The following is a 17,250-nucleotide window of genomic DNA, read 5'->3' as shown; positions in this document are numbered from 1 at the left end:
AATTAATCTCAAATGTGTAGGTTCATAAAAATGACTACTGAAGTGGAAATACAGATGACTCAGTGTGGTCCTGCTCAGAAATGTGTTAATAAATTTGAATTACTGCTATTGGCAACTATTAATTTCTCTGCAAATATGTAATCCAATGAGAATAAACAATACTTTCAATGGTGATTCATGTTCTAAAGTTCCAGCATTTCATGGCAGGGCAGTATAGTATGCTCATTTTCCTAAAAATCAACTTGCATAACATATGTAATATTTGGTTCGTGATGCACTGAGATAACATCCAGGATGTACAGTAGCTTCTCTCATAATTAAAAAATACAACTTTATTAGCTGAGCTTCTTTTCTTGTCTGTTCTAATACAGCATGACAATTTAAAAAAAAAAGACAGTTTGTCAAATTAAAATTGCAAGTAGTTTACAGTTGTACTACTCTTTCTTTCTAGGAGCATAAAGAGGGACACCTTGCATCCCTGCCTCGAGAGGTTTGCAGGTCATTTGTGAAAATAATTGAAGAAGTACTTGGTTCTCCCCCAGACCTGGAATTGCTGACACTGGTCTTCAATTTCCTCTTAGCAGTTCACCCTCCCACTAATACATATGTTTGTCACAATCCTACCAACTTCTACTTTTCCCTGCACATAGGTAAATATGCTACAGTTAGATAAACAATAAGATAAAAATCTGGGAATAAACTAATATTTAAAAAAAAACTTCCCTGTATTTTAATGACTATGTATTAAAAATTATTGAACTGTTGGAACTTAATACTGTAACTACTTTTACTTTTCTGAAACAGGTTACAGTTAGACTTTACTTGGAGAGCTTTCTTCTGTCTGTAGCCATAGATAATTTCTCTGGTGGTTATGCCTTTAACTTTCTTAAAGTTTGATGCTGCTAAATGATATGCTTAAGTTTAGCTGCCTGTGTGGACATTTGTCTGGGGGCAAATTTAGAAAAAAACATCCAGCTTACTTGTAAATGGAACTTCTTCCAAAATCTGTATTTGGTCCTTTCTCCACTTGTACTTTCTTGCTTCCTGTAACTACATTCCAAGAAAAATAAAGGACACATGGAGCATTTTTTGCAACTGATGATTTGCGCTGCAAGGCATCATTGCCAAGCCCCATCAGTTCATTGCAGACAAACTCCTGGCAGTGCCTGTGGGGCTTGAGGGGAGCAGACCTGGAACAACAGCTGCTCTAATATATCTATACTGGATGGTCATGTTGGCCAAATGATGGATGTGAGCTTTAAAAAATATTTCTTTGTCTTCTTAAAAATGTGAAACAATGTATAGTTCGTGCTTTAATATTAGCATTGTACAACCTAAACTATAACTTAGGTAAACATGGAAAGCATCATCCAAGTCTGAAATATTTTCTCCTTTTGCAAATACCTGTGTACCTCAAGTTTTAGTGATCAGTTTCAAAGGCAGCACACTTGTATCTGTCCTCTAATACTAACTATTGTAAAATTCTGAGTAAGGGGAGAATGCCTATTTTGATACCTGAAGTCTTTTTAGGCTGTTTGAGAACAGCCACCTGTTTTTGACATGACAAAAAGTCAGTTGTCATTACTTGTATAACTGTCTTTAAATGTAGTTGTTATAGTATATTGTAGTATTTTTATTGTTCTAAAGTAAATTTTGAAGTAATACCACTAAACCAAAAAGTGTTTTTTCTGTTTTTCAGACTTGAGAACTTCTCATTAGCCTCCAGTGATCAGCTCCAAAAGTAACCACCACTCACTGCTGTGAGTGTAATTTATCAGCAATGCAAACATTAAAAGCTTTTATGTAACTTTTCCCCTTATCTTTTCTTTCTAGATGGCAAAATTTTCCAGGAGAAAGTTGAATCACTTAGGTACCTGAGAAATTCCAGCAGTGGTGGGAAGTCAGTAGACAATTCTGCATTTGTGATTACATCTCCAACTGGATTTACAGCTTTACCACTGGAAGGTAAAACAGTTCTGGAAAAACAAGAATGTTAAGACACAATCCTTTGGTAAATGACTAGAGTGCCCAAAAGTGTTACTTTCCCACAGATATTTCTTAAAAAGCTCCTCCTGTCCCTTGGAGCTTGATGCCTGAACAGCAGAGTAAGAAGGATGGAACAGAACATGCTACCTAAATTGCTCTTCATTCTTAAGTTGAAACAAATTGCCAGGCTGATGGCTCAGGCAGTGAAATGCACCAGATAAGCAGAAGCATTTCATTTGTTAAACAGACCTAGAGATGTATGAGAGTGCCCTGACCAGGCAACAGCTGAAGTAGTCAGCCTTAAGCAGGTATCTTATCTGGGCAGAGAGCACTAAGCTAATACTTTTTTTTCTTTGTGCATAATCCCCAACATCCACCCATATATTTCAGATCATGTGTGACTGGCTGTATTCTGGGTATCACAATGTAATACCTTTTACAATTGATATATTTTTGCTGTTTTGTGTAGGAAAAGGAAATTGAGTCTTTAAGCACTAGTTCAGTTGAAACAACTTTATTCAAATTTTTTAGCTTTTCGGTAAAGTGGTATGAAGAACATATCACAGGACTAAACTGTGTATGGAATCAGTCCTTTTCCCCATGTGGAAAACATATGAAAACTCATTCTTCTAAATAAGTACTTTTAGTACTTTTTTTATGTCAGTATTACCAAATTATTGGTTTTGAACAGAGACTGTTCATGTGTACCAGAGGAATACTCAACATATTTTTTTGTGAAAATGTTTGGGTGATTGTGATTCTTAATTTGAATTTCCAAATTTATATAAATAAATGTTTAATTTATATACTCTTATATTTAATCAGGGATTATAATAGTGATAGGACAAAGAGTAATGGGTACAAATTAAGAGGAGAAGTTTAGGTTAGATTGTAGGAAGAAATTTTTCACTGTGAAGGTGGCAAGACAGTGGAACAAGTTGCCTGGGGAGACTGTGGATGCCCCAACCCTGGCAGTGCTCAAGGCCAGGTTGGATGAAGCTCTGAGCAACCTGGTCTAGTCGCAGGAGGTGCTGGGACTAGAAGATTTTAAAAATGCATTCCAACACCTTAACACTGTATGATTCTGTAAAATAGCAGAATTGTATGTGTGTTAGGTAACTGCTACCTGCATGTGGATTTGCAGTTTTTTGTTGTACTACCTGCTGATGTGTGTGAAAGCTTGACTGTAAGATTGCTACAGTTGTGTAGATCTCCCTTGCTGCTGAAGACCAGCTTGGTCTGGCTCTGTGGGTACATGTATGTGTGTATGTATATTCATGTATTTCTTTCATATATTTCATAGATTTATCATAAAAAATACATTACTAATGCATTGTCATTGCCTTAATAGTAACTGATGCAGTTTTCAAAATATTTGTGAATGAAAAAATCTCATTTTCCTAGTCTAACAGGTAACTGCTTCTACCAGTCTTGTATACAGACATCTTTCTCTCTCAAAGCTATATTTTGTTAAAGACTTGTAATATGCTCTGAAAGTTTGACTGTTTTATGTCAAAATGTGCAGTTAAAAGCAAGCACTGTTAATTAAAACATGTAGTTATTTGTTCTAAATTTGAAGTATGTGTAAAACCTTGGTGCAAAAGAGTTGCTGAGTAGAAATGTGATGTCCACTGAAACACTGCAGATTTGACCTCTTACACAAAGCTCCAGATAGAACAAGCTGCTTTATTTGACCATTCTTTGAGCAAGAATTCTGGTGTAGACACCTCCAGATGTGCCCTCCACCCTCTGTGATTCTGTAGTAGTTCCTGCTGAGGGTTAGGTGAAAGGATTGTAACTTAAATCTAAAAACTCCTGTATATTGGCAAAAATTACTTTGCATTTTATTTCTTTCACATTTGTGACTTGCTAAATATATGGCTGCTTAATAGTTTAATATCTCTACTTTGATTACCCAAATCTGAGTTATGTTAGGCATTGAATCAGTTTTGCACATAAAATTAACTTGGGTCACAACAATTTTAAATAGGTGAAGAGTGTATCATTATTAGAAAAGCTGGGTTTTAGTGTGAAAGGAATGCTTAAGATGTCCTTATTTCTCTAGGGAGCACTTCCAAGGCTAGTGTACAGCAGAAGATAAGCTCTCAGGCACCTAGAAGGCTTTCTAAAAGCTTACCAGCATCACCTACTTCCTCACCCCAAGTTCATCGAAAAAGACTGAAGGAAAGAATGGGAGGCAGTGTTGATGACCTGCAGATCCTTGGTGAGCGTGACTACGTTGATCTTCAGGGTAGAATTGGTTTTGTAGAAAGTTCTGAAACCATGAAGAGAGTACAGGAAGAATTCTTCCTTAGCAGCTGTGAGTCTGCAAAAACAGTTTGTGACTCAGAGCTAACATCTGCCGAAACATTTGAAGATATTGCAAAAGAAGCAGAGTTATCTGAAAGTGCATTGGAGAGTAAAGAAGCTGATACAGACCTGAAATGTAGTGAAGCTGCTGCTGGTGGTGCAGCTGAGGCATCGCTGCGGCGTCCAGACCATCTGAAAGGCCTGCCTTCATTTCAGAAGGGACAGGGTCACTTTGCAGGGCTGGGGTTGGCATTCTCTGTTCTTGGAGCATCATCAGCCATTGCTCGCTGGCCAAGCTTTGCTGACAAGAATGTTCTTCCTGAAGACTGGGACAGTCTCGCTTTTTCTTCACCTAATGAGAATACCCCAAAGCCATCTGAAAGCCCTGATGACAGGTAAGCACAGAAAATAATAAGTTAACATGAGCTTTAATTTCACAGTTCTTGCTCGATTAGTATTCCATAACAATTCAAAGTCTGAAAACTAATAGAATGTTTTCAGTGACTGTCATACACAAATTTATTAAGCTTTTGGTGTATAGGATGTTCTGTTGTTTCAGTTTTTGTTGTATTTACATAACAAATTTTTAAAATCAGGATTTTTGCTATGTACAGTAAAAGTGGGAACTGCTCACAAAAGAAAGTAGTTCTGGTCAGATTATCCTTTTTACTATCTGCCATGTAAAAATAAGTGTTAATGAAGATTGGTGGCTAGGAGTATTGGAGAAATGATGTCTTCCAAATTTCTAACCTGAACCCTCTTTCTGTCCCTCAAGAATTTTAATTTTGCATTTTTTAACCTTTCCTGCTGTGGTGAAACATATTCCTCTGTTTTCAGCTGTGCAGAAGACTATCTTGTGCTTATCTGTTGTGGGTTATACGATCTCTTGCGTGGAGTTCTCCTAATCCTACCTGATGTCATGCTAGAAGATGTGATGGACAAACTTATCCAACCTGATTATCTTATAGTTCTGGTGAACCACCCATCTCCTCTCATACAACAAGGAGTCATTAAAGTAAGCCTATATCAAATGTTTTCTCCTAAAAAGATGTCAACCAGTATGGTTAACATGTTGGAAATGTGGTGGGGTTTTAATATTTTTGTTGACCTTTCTTCAGTTTTCTACATTTGAGTTTTAAGATAAGTTTTCACCCTACGGATTAAAAAAAAAATAAAATCAAAACCAAGCAAATTACAAAGCAACAAAAACACAGACTCTTTGAATAGATAAATATAGTCCCTAATGTAAGCCAAAGGCCTTAAGAGCTTATTGATAGCATTACCATTGTAAATGGAAGCAACAATGCAGAAAGTCAGTGACACAAAACATGATGCCATGTGTAAAAGTGCTTGCACCTTGGTTTGACTTGTACAAGAGTTGACTTTGAGTTATTCTGAGGAGTCATCCACACATTTGTGGACTGAAGAGGGACTTGAGGCTTCAAAATGTTTTCACAGATTTTTGTAGTATTAAGGACAGTGTTTCTGTATGATTATATTATGTAGATAAAAAACTTTGAGTAGATTTCTATTTTAATTTGAGAAAGAAAAAGACAGTATGGCTTTATTGAGAATGAATGTCATGCATGCATTTGCACGCACACTGAACTGTAAGATTGAACAAATACAAAAAGTTTGAGTATTTATGTATGCATTTGCTAACTGTTGTTTGATTTCATCTGCCCCAAACTTAATGAAAAATGTGAGTGTGTTCAGATTAAAAATATATCATCAAATATATAATTGATGGTATAATTGATGTTTGCAATCTTGAATTTAAAAAATTTAAATGACAGACTATAATTTAAATGACAGACAGAAATAATTTCACTTTCAGGGCAGTTATATTAAATGTTTCATTCTTACACTATAATTATGCATTTTTTTTAGTTGTTGGATGCATATTTCAACAGAGCAAGGAGGGAGCAGAAGGAAAAGTTCTTAAAGAACCGTGGCTTTTCTTTGCTAGCCAACCAGCTGTATCTTCATCAGGGGACTCAGGAAGTTGTAGAATGCTTTTTGGAAATGCTTTTTGGCCGTTCTGTTGGCTTGGATGAAGAGTAAGTAATGCTGTGCTTTTAAGTGCTGTAACAATATGTGAGTTCCAAGCAGTGCACTTTGCTGGTCAACAACCATAAAAAAAACTATTCAAGGCTATTTTGGTAGGTTTTGCTTGTTTAACCTTGAAATGTATTAAAATCCTTAGGGCTATTGTGTGGCCCTTAAGCTGTTTGTAAGCAACTTCATCTGAGGGAGGCTCTCAGCAGAGATCTTGTAAACACTCAGACTCTCTGAGTGCCTCAGAGACCTTGAACTCAAATGTTGTGTAATCAGTTTAATTCTCTCTGTCACTAGACTTCTCTTGGATTTTGGTAGGTAATTCAGGAAAAATCTTGATGCCACAGCTACTTCCTTATCTTGGCTCCAAATTTAAATGATTGTCTCTTTTAGGGAAAAATCCCAGAGATATACCATTTTCATGAACTGAACAGCCATCTTATATTGATAGAAAAGGAGATTACCTTTAAGCAGACAGCTATCTAAGTAAATATTTTTTAGAATTAACCTGACTACTTAATGCTTGTACAGAAATCACCTGAGTAAATATAGTCATTGGAAAAATCTTGCAAAAAGTTCCTTATGAATTACTGCCTCTGCAGGATTTGTAGCCAAATTACTTTTGCCTCTTGACCTGATCTTCACCACTCAAAAGCTATTTTTGTTTAACTGCAATATCTAGTCATGGCTGCTTAATTTGTCCCAAGGCAGAGAACTGTTACTTCTTCAGGATTTATTATGGGGCTGGAAAGATAATTCCAATGTCTAATGTCTCAGGTTTTTAGGATTGTATATATAGTCATATTATAGGGCTGATAACCTCATGAGAGTAATGTAGTTTCTTAGTGCATAAATAAAAGAAGGTCTGAAGCACTGCTTTGAATTCTGCAATCACTATAAGCCAGGTGCCAAACTTAATTAAACCAATGGATAATGGGATATCAAACCTGCTGCCTGTCAGTTTGTTATTGTTACAGTGATGACAAGCTGTATCTGTTCTCTTCATAGTGTCTGCAGTAGTTATAATAGCGACATTGGAAGGGTAATGCACCATTTTTCTACACTGATTAAAAACTCCTCCATTTTCATGAAGTCTGTATTGTAGGCAGTTGGTAGTTAGCTAAAGCATCAGATTTACTTTTTAGGCACGTCATTTCTTTGCGGCTGAAATGAAAAGTTTATTTTTCTCTTATTGGATTTTTTAGTAGATAGCTATTGTTGCTACAATGAAAGGTAGGAAATTGCCATGGACATCTTTGCCAAAATACAAGCATGTGATACATAAATGGTATTCCAGTTGTCTGTACTGTTTTTGTTATCAGAGTGTTCTTTAGGATGCCATTTACTCATATTTCTGCTAACAGATTTGATCTGGAAGATGTCAAGAATGTTGGACTCTTTCGAAAATGGTGTGTCATTCCTGTTCTGGGTCTAATAGAGAATTCCCTCTATGATAACGTTCTGCTGCATAACTGCTTCTGTCTCCTCCTGCAAATCATAAATTCCTGCTCAAAAGTTGCAGACCTGCTGCTTGATAATGGTTTGCTTTATGTGTTGTGTAATACACTGGCTGCTCTCAACGGACTGGAAACAAAGTGAGTATTGTTTCTGTTGCTATCAAATGTTCTAGGCACAGCCTTAAGGCTAGGAAGAAATTACTGTATTCATTTTTTCTACTTTTTGAAATTGTTAGAGAGCATGTACAAAATACTGGGTTTGAGGTTTTCAACTTTATACCTGTAAGTTAATGTTTAGTCAATTCAAATAGTGGAATATAAAATGTTCTTTCCATACCTTAAACATTCAAGTGAAATGACATTTTAAAATGTGAGATTGTCACACTGTCTGCACTTTCAATGCTTTTCTTAATAAACCTGAATAGTAAGATAAAGGCCCAGGAAATGGTACATTCTACTGTCTCTATGGCCAATATCAAAACTGAAGAAAAGTCTCTCCTGTACTGCCTATGATTTAATATTTGAGATTTTTCAATGACTTTATTAGAGATAAAGATTATGTACTTTAAAAAATATTATACAGGGAACAAAGGAGAGACAGGGTTTTGTTATTTTATTTCATTAGTTGGTATCCTGAAGAAATGGAATGGTTTCCTTTTTACCTCAATATAGTTTTTGTTCAGCATGATTACAAAATGAGATTGTCCTGATACTTTTTTGAGAAATATAGGCTTTCAGACTTGTTCTTTAACTTAAAAATCTGATAGTAATACATCATTGCTTTTCCAATAATACTGTGCTGCACTCAACATTAGAATGTCTCAAAAATTTGCAGGCATCCAATCTGCCAAAGTTAACACTAAAGAAATGTCTTGAGTTATAGTGTTCTAGTCTTCAACAGTGACACTTTTATATGAAGTACAACAAAATATTAGGTACAGTTGGCAGAAGTAGCAAGGGGAATAATAATGTGTCTTGTTAAGAGTTACAATCTACTAGAATTGTCATGTTTCTGGTAACTACAACTTTGTTTGCAGCATTCCCTTGAATGACTACAAGTTACTTGCATGCGATATACAACAGCTGCTGGTAGCAGTTGCAATTCATGCCTGCAGCTCCTCAGGTTCTCAATATTTTCGTGTTATTGAAGACCTCATTGTGCTGCTGGGTCATCTCCAAAATAGTAAAAATGCAAGGATGCAAAGTAAGTTGTCTGCTAATTTTTGGGGTCATGGGACTGGAAAAGTAAATCCCTTCCCCAGTTTTCTGTTTAATATTCCTGCTGAGGGAGAAGGGGGAGTTTTCTGGTGATGAATCTTTCTCTTCTAAGTGGTTCTCAAATTAGTTGTTTCCCTTAGGAGCCTGCCTTGTGGTCAAGAATTGTGTACTGCTAATCTGAAAAAATAGTGACTGCAAAAGTTCCTTAAGGATATTTAAATGAAAACATGCTGTACAGTTTCATTTAGCTTGTTTTAGAGTGATCAAATTCAATGGCTTTTCTATGACAACTAATTTCTGTAGTGTCTGTATCTGTGGCATAGCAAAGTGACTTTGTGTGACTCCTGTGGTTTTGTGTGACTCTAGAGTTTTGTAGCTCTTGACACATGTTGTGGTTTGACTTATTACAAATATCTGGTAAAAATTCCTGAAGATGTCATGTACACTTTGTATGCCTCTCTCCCTAGATATGGCAGTTGTTCTGCAGCTAAGAGTTCTTCAAGCAGCCATTGAGTTGATAAGGACCACAGCAAGCCAGGATGCTCAAGAGCAGGCCAGTTCAGCGCCGGCGCCCTCGGCACCACATCGCACAATGTTTCAGAAGCGCAAAGGCATCGCGGGTGAGTAGCGAGGTGTGGCATTCTTGTGCTTGCTCCTTCCTGTATGTGTTGCTTGGTGATTCCATGGTATTACCACCTTTGGGGATTCTCTTAAATTCACAAGTTGCTTAGTAAAGATGTTTTTAAAGTAATTTGTAATGCTTGTAATAGCCAACCTTGCAGTAAGTTAATGCCAAAATCAAGGCAATGCTTGTAACTAACACAGCCATAATGTGGGGGTTGCTTTGTTGCACAACTTTTCATTAGAGACCATCCTGTAATAAATACATGCCACTCCAAATGTATACTTAAAAGTGCCACTGTGGTGGTGTTTTTAAAACCTGAGTTCGAGCTTTAGCAGTAGTACTTTCCCTGTATTTGATAGCTAGTCAGTCCTTCTGTAAAGGTTTTGGAGTTGGATGTAAGTTGATTTTGTATGTCTCTTACAAATAAAGCTGCATTAAAGACTTCACAAAAGATACAGTTTAATAATCTGGCAAACACATACTATTTCCTGTTTACTATGGGAATGTTTCTCTTCGTGGTCAGCTTTTGATGCCCTCTCTCCATCAACCTAGTGAAACATTTTATATATATTTTCATTACAGTGAAAATGTTTTTATAATAGTGAACTTGGTAAAGCACTAAAGGTAAATAAAAATAGTTGTTTCCAAAAGAGGGAAGTACGGTCAAGGCCTCCCAGTTCATTTCAAGAAAATTCTGAAGAATATTCTTGTGAGTTAGATACCGTGTTTCTATTAGTGCCAATAGGTATGGTACAAAATGTGTTTGCTGATATGTCTGGCTCGTCATTTCTGCTGATGAACCCACTCTGCAATATGCAAGATTTTGTTCTATCACTAATTTTTAATCCTTTATTCTATTTATACAATAAAAACAGGAATAAAAGTAGTGGGTTTGAATGTTTAGTTCCATGTTTAAAAGTATGGAAGTCAATACAATAAATCTGATCCTGAAATTAACTCATTTCATGGTATTACTTATTATTTGAAATCTATATATTTATTCTAAAAAAGCCTTAACAATTAAAAATAAGAGACAAACACCCAATGAGACTTATGTTCCCTTTGATACTGATACATTTCAAATGTTTGTTTCATTAAATTATGTGAAATCTTTTGATTAAAGTAGTTACTGAGTGATGGACTTTTCATGCATTTTAGTAGAATTCTATTCATGCTTTTCTCATTAAAGGTTCCAGGAAGTTTTCACTTGCTCAGTCTGATGCTCTCCTGGTGAAAATGCGCTCGCTAGCAAGTGAGGAATTCAACATGATGATGCAGCGGAGAATGAGCCAAGAAAATCCTGTCCAAGCCACTGAGTCTGAGTTTGCACAAAGGTTACAGAGGCTGACTGTTTTGGCTGTTAACAGGCTCATTTATTTAGGTAGGATTTCTTTTTGTCTGTTTCTGTTTTGATGAAAAATTATTCTTGCTTTTGGAATGCTGAAGGGTTAGAGAGGAAAGTTGTTCTATTGACAGGAATTTAGTGGATTTATCCATAAAGCATTGTTCTCTGATTTGTCTCTCAGTATTATGTAACTGGCAATCTGGATGATGTTTTTATCTGAATGAACTGAACAAGCTGTTTTATTTCTACATTACTCCATTCATGTGTTAGCTGCCTGAATTATTACATGAAGATTTAACTGCCAAAGGGAGCATCTGCTCTCTTAAAATGCAATTTTTCCATGAAATGGTTACATTGGTTAGCAAGACTTGATGACTTTGAGAGCTAGTGCAAATTCTGCAAAAGCAAGAGAGAGTGCAAGTATGGTAAATATATCAGTAAAGGCAGTATTTGATATAATGCCAACTAAAGGTTTGTAGGATTGTCTTGCTTGAGATGGTACTGATCAATATGTACCTCTTAAATTTTAAGCCTCTACCGAAGAGTGCCTTGATGTACTGGGTATAACAGAAAATACAAGTCAAAGCAGAGCTTCGGCATCCCAGCTGGAAGTTCCCGAAGAGGAAAGCCAGCAAGAACTAACTAGCAGAATAAATCCTTTTCTTAAAGAAATGGTCAAAATGTTGGTGGAAGGAATCAAAGTATCCATTGTAAGTAATTAGATGCTGTCCACATTAAGCATATTTTATTCATAAGGTTCCTTTATTAGGAACTTTCGTTCATAGTGTATTCTGTTCATAAATGCTTTTCTTACTGCCTTTGTCCATCCAACTGTGGCATTAAATACTGTGGCTTCCCATTTACTCGCAGTTATAAAATAAAAAATGGATCTATTGTGATTTTTACCTTTACATTTGGCAAAATTATTCTTGAACAAGAACACAGAACTTAAATAGACTTTCTTGTACTATGAAAATTTGCTTGGTCTCTTGAACTTGAACATTTAGGTTTGCTGAAGCCTATAAAACCAGATCTTCTATGCATCCACAGGTAGTGGAGATTTTTTTTGAGCAATATGTTTATAGTATATTTTAGAATTGGGAAGGAGAGCTTTCTCTTTTTTCAGTTCTTAATAAAGTGGTGAAAATCTTCTAACATACAGGTGTTAGCTTGTCAGCATTTCCAAGGCAATCAGTTTTTGCTTGGGTAATACAAAGTGTGTTATTACTCTTCCTTAGGTCATCTTGGTGAAAGCAGTTCTACCTAATTTTCTTTCTAGCTCAGAAAAATTACATTTGATAGGTGTATTATCTTTCCATTGTGCCATATTTGTTGTACTTTTCAAAGATGGCAAGCTTTCTCTTGTGAAAACACACCTTCTTCTAATACTTGTTTTCTAATCTTTTGAGGTAATCCATTCAGAAAACTGGTGATTAATGTAAAAGGGCTGTTGATTAAAATGAGTAATAAAGAAACCCTCTGGTTTTTAAATTCTCTACATCACAATTTTCACTTTCTGGATTGTTTTACTAGAATGCTTTTTAACCCATAATAATAATCACTATAGTAAACCAAAACACTTCTTTTGGTAGATAAAATTTTGTCTTGCATTTTGATCATAATAATCTGAAAAAATTGGTAGAAGAAAGTCCTAATCCTGTAATATTAAAAAGTTGTCTCCATTATTAGGGCACCAGCAGAATGAGCACTCCAAAACAGCAGTGGAACAGAATCCTCTCGTTATGTAAGGACACATTCCGTACACAGCTTGGGAGGCTTCTTGTGCATAGCTTGTCTCCTGTGAGTCCTCTGCAGGAGAGGAAGCAGGCTTTGGAGATGGCACACGAAGTAAACCAGCAAGAGATTTTGCGTGACTGTCTCAGCCCAACTTTGCAAGTAAGCTCAAGAGTTTGTGAGAGAAGTTTCTAAAACCTATATTCAATTTTTGTCTAGATTTTATGATTATTTAGAACTGTATGTGGCAAGTTGTTCACTGCTACTTGTGCAATGTTTAGGGACTGACAATTGTCATACAAAACACCTGGTGTACCTCTGCAATTGCTGTACTATACTGAGGATAGATAAAATTAAGTCTGGGTTTGTTGGTGCTGTTCTGCATCAAACATATCCCCTGTGCTGTGCAGAGACAAAAGGTGATAGTAGTTTTAACATGAAGGATTTTACTGAGGAAGTTAGGACTTAATGTGCCCTAAAAAAGCAAATTAAGGAAGGTATTATCCTTGCTTTGAAACTCTTAACTGCTGACTTCCTGAAGCTTGTAAGAATTGATTTCAACTAGATTTTAAGAAGCAGTCAATCCTCAACCAAAGCAGTACTCTCTCTTTTCTTACTTGGCCTTTATTAGATCTTCAAGTGGGATTATGTATTCCATGTTCTTAAGTTAAAAAGCTGAATAGGCTCTCCCTGCTTTTCTGAGTTTGTCAGAGTAAAGCTTCTAATGGTGCTATATTAGTGCAAGCTTGAAAGCAGTCATTTATTTGAGTCACAAGGAGAAATCAGGAAGGAATGTTGCAGTTGGAGATCTTCAGGAACAGCAAGAATGAAATAAAAGACATGCCTCAGTTTGAGTCACTGTATACTAAGGAGGGAAAGTATTTATTGGATTAGTTTATGGCACTCACATATTTCTGATCATGTATACATTATTCAAATGAATAAGTTTTATCAGGTAGAAAAGAGCTGATGCACTAGCAGTGGCTTCTGTGGGGAGCATCGTGTTGAGTGCATTTATGACTTATGTCTGCTTAACTTCATTATCTGTCATCTCTAATTTGATTAATCAAATGAGGTGTACTGTTCTTGGCATGCAAAATTAGAAGTCTCTGGCACGTATTTCCTGAAGTATAAGGCTGCAGGAGCTGAGCACTGGGGAAAGAAACAGTTTTCTTGCAAGCCATTTGAAAAGTCACAAGATGCTGGGGCAAATTTTACCATCTGAGGATAAAATTCAGCATGTTTTTCTAGTTTTATAAAAGTTTAACCATTAAAGTTGTCTTTTTCTTTAAATTAGTGAATAATTAGAAGAAATCTGCACAGTCTGACTAGAAAAGGGAATAAAAGTGGAGGGGAAAATATTGCTCAGTGTTGTGGAAATGAGCATGACAATACAATTTCCTCTTTCCTTCTTTTCATCTTCTAGCATGGGCCTAAATTAGTGCTCTATTTGTATGAATTAATGCACAATCACAGAGATGGAATGACCAAAGAACAACAAAGAGCAGCAGGAGACTTAATGAATACACTGAAAAGTTGTGGCTATAAATGCATTCCCCTGAGCCCACGACCAAAACCAGAGTTAATAAAAGCTTTGAAAGAGGTTTGTGAATAAAAACTTTGCTTTAAAAACTGGGTATATTTGAGACAGTTGTCTTATATAGGATCAGAGTTTAACTGCAGATTGTGGTGTTCTTTGGTGGATGGCTTATGCTTTTGGAATTCTATTTGGGTTCTCAATATTTCTGTCACATACTCTCAACTATTCACAGCAAGCTCACAAGCTTCTTGGTTAAACATATTTAATCCAGAGGAAAATTATAATAAGCTACTAGTATCTCTTATTTTCAAGAAAATAATTTTTGATTTCTTGTGAAGAGTTATGTATAAATATAATAAAATGGCAGTAACTGAAATGAAGCCTTGCTGGCTTTAAATGCTGTGAAGGTATCAGTTGAACAGTTTTGTCACTCTTCCTTTTTAAAACTGGCATACCCTTTAGCCTCCCCTTCCTTATTTTGTCCACCTGAGAAAAGAAAATAATGTGCTAAACTTCCATTCAGGATCAGAAGAAATATGAGATGGAAGAAGGTGTAAACAAAGCTGCTTGGGAGAAAACCATGGCTAATAATCGGCAGAAGTGAGTACCTTAGAGGGGCTGCAAGAACTTTAAGAAATGTTCCCTGTTCAGCACTTCCCATTGCAAAGTTGCCTGTGTGATTATAGATGAGGTTTATTTCAAATTAACAGCATCATTAGCTTTCAGGCTTTTAAGTATGCTATTATATTAAAGGCATATGCATTTTGGTAGGTTGTATAATAAATGGCATTGTGTGAACCTCAATACTGATTTAGTTTTTTGCACATTTGCCATTTCACCATTAATTTTATGACTATTGCATCTGTCCAATCAGCTTTCCTGTTGCTGTGGTCTGTGCAATTAAATGTCTCTGCAACTAACCCTGATTTTCAACAAATTAAATACTGTATTCAGTATACAATTTGAATATTTTTGTGAGCTATGTAGACTACTGCTCCTTGACATAATTGTAAGTTTTAGTACATGGTGTTAGATTGAGTTTTCCATTTATTTAAATTCCAGGCTATGCCAAGAAATCAGATCTGAGACATACACACAATGTGCTTGAAAGTAGGCAAGTGCAGTAGCTGTAAAGGTCAGCTTAGTCAAGTTCATGCAGACAAGTATTAAGACTTTGTTATGTTGAATGATTTAGGAGATTTAATCAGTGGTAAACTAATGTCCTTACCCCAGATTTTTATTGTAATGACTATACATTAATTAGTCAAGCATGTTAACACATAGCCATTGACCTTCTGACTGGCTTGTCTTTGGCCAAAAGATTTTTTGATGGCTAAGAAGCAGAAGGTATTCATGAGTCTCATTATGTAGGCTAAGTTATTCTGCATCTGCTGTAACAAGAACTCTACATATCTACTGCCAAACTGATTGTATTTTATGAGGGATTTTGGTCTTTCCCTTTTCAGTGTGTTTATTTTGCGTTTTAAAACACAACTCTTCTCCTCAGTCTCTTTCAGCGTCTAGATACAAAGTCTAAAGACATTTCTAAAATAGCTGGAGACATCACACAAGCTGTGTCACTGTCACAAGGAATGGAAAGGAAGAAAGTAATCCAGCACATCAGGGGGATGTATAAGGCAGAGCTGAGTGCCAGCAGACATTGGCAGGAACTTGTTCAGCAGCTTACGCATGATCGGTGAGTTTTCTCATCTCGGGGAAAAAGTGACAGAGACTTGATGCCTGACATGTGCTTCTCATTCTAACCAGAGGCATATGAAATGGAGATTATACTAAAATTAGAATTAGTTTTGCTAACCATCTGATAGTTAGACTTGTGAAAGACTTGACTATTTTTTTATCCTATCTTTTAGGGTCAGTAGCCAAGTAATATTTCTATCCCATTTAGACAGTTTTTTTCAGTATATATATTTTGCTGTGCCTAATACAATGAAGTGTGTCCTAAAATTTTCATATCTTGCACAACATAGATGGAGTAAAACCACATTTTTGGTGTAATGTTACTCGCATTAGCATCTAGATACTCTGTTTACTAAATAGTGTAGAACAAAGGATGTTAGTGTTGATAAGAAACCAAACTAGGGTATCTTCACCACTGCAGAACTAGTATTATCTCATGTTTGCAGCAGCAGAGTTTTCAAATTAGTATTGGATGCATTGTATTGCTGTTTTTGTTAGAGTGAGTAATTTCAAGAACAGTCTTACAGTAGCAGCTTGTGAAAAGTCATTCAGTGAAATAGCTCATGATAATAAACTAGAGAATTCAGTCTTTTAATACTTTTTCAGAAATAATCCCCCAGTGTACTTATCTGCAATTTCTGTCTTCCTACTTGTTAAAGAGCAGAATTTACAAGCACATATACTGCCTCTGCTGCCAAACTCCTAATTTTTTTTTTTTTTTTTGGTCAGAGCACTCTGGTATGACCCAGTCTATTACCCAACTTCTTGGCAACTGGATCCAACAGAGGGCCCCAACAGAGAGAGGCGCCGCTTGCAGAGGTGCTACCTAACTATTCCAAACAAATACCTTCTCCCAGACAGGCAAAAACAGGAAGGTAATTAAAAAATTGTCAGTGTTTAATGTAGCCTAATGTCTGATTTGTAATGACTTTTACTGCCCTATTATTTGTGATTTCTTTATAGGTGTGATAAAAACTCCATTGTCTTACTTATTTGAAGACAAAACACATTCTTCTCATTCTTCTACTGTAAAGGACAAAGCTGCAAGTGAACATATAAGGTTTGTTTTGGATAACACATGCTTCTCTTTCCTGTCTTTTCCCAGTCAAATGAAACAGCTATCTAAATAACATTTTTTTGTCTTAAAACCGTTTTTTATAAAAATCAAGTGGGAAATGAGACCAGTGTCAAAAATACTAGGCATTTTGCTTTACTCAAAAGCAAAAGACTACAGCTATCAAATACCATCTGGTGTGCTGTGGATAGAACCTGTGGGATA

At 36.0% G+C, this 17,250-nt stretch overlaps 1 protein-coding gene across 1 annotated transcript in view; it reads left to right on the top strand.

The window, feature by feature from the left end:
• LYST (lysosomal trafficking regulator) overlaps positions 1–17,250 on the top strand; it is a 77,230-nt gene that overhangs the window by 41,200 nt on the left and 18,780 nt on the right. The window contains exons 21-36 of the mRNA XM_059467724.1: positions 452–650; positions 1,834–1,965; positions 4,052–4,691; positions 5,134–5,311; positions 6,187–6,356; positions 7,719–7,949; positions 8,849–9,015; positions 9,497–9,649; positions 10,844–11,035; positions 11,531–11,709; positions 12,689–12,895; positions 14,160–14,336; positions 14,797–14,873; positions 15,781–15,969; positions 16,701–16,846; positions 16,935–17,031. Coding sequence (XP_059323707.1) covers positions 452–650; positions 1,834–1,965; positions 4,052–4,691; positions 5,134–5,311; positions 6,187–6,356; positions 7,719–7,949; positions 8,849–9,015; positions 9,497–9,649; positions 10,844–11,035; positions 11,531–11,709; positions 12,689–12,895; positions 14,160–14,336; positions 14,797–14,873; positions 15,781–15,969; positions 16,701–16,846; positions 16,935–17,031 — 3,134 coding nt within the window. The remainder of the gene's footprint in view (positions 1–451; positions 651–1,833; positions 1,966–4,051; positions 4,692–5,133; positions 5,312–6,186; positions 6,357–7,718; positions 7,950–8,848; positions 9,016–9,496; positions 9,650–10,843; positions 11,036–11,530; positions 11,710–12,688; positions 12,896–14,159; positions 14,337–14,796; positions 14,874–15,780; positions 15,970–16,700; positions 16,847–16,934; positions 17,032–17,250) is intronic.

Source organism: Ammospiza nelsoni, chromosome 3, assembly GCF_027579445.1.
Source record: "Ammospiza nelsoni isolate bAmmNel1 chromosome 3, bAmmNel1.pri, whole genome shotgun sequence".
Taxonomy (NCBI): domain Eukaryota; kingdom Metazoa; phylum Chordata; class Aves; order Passeriformes; family Passerellidae; genus Ammospiza; species Ammospiza nelsoni.
Note: the sequence above shows the minus strand (reverse complement) of the source record. Positions and strands in the feature narration are given on the sequence as shown.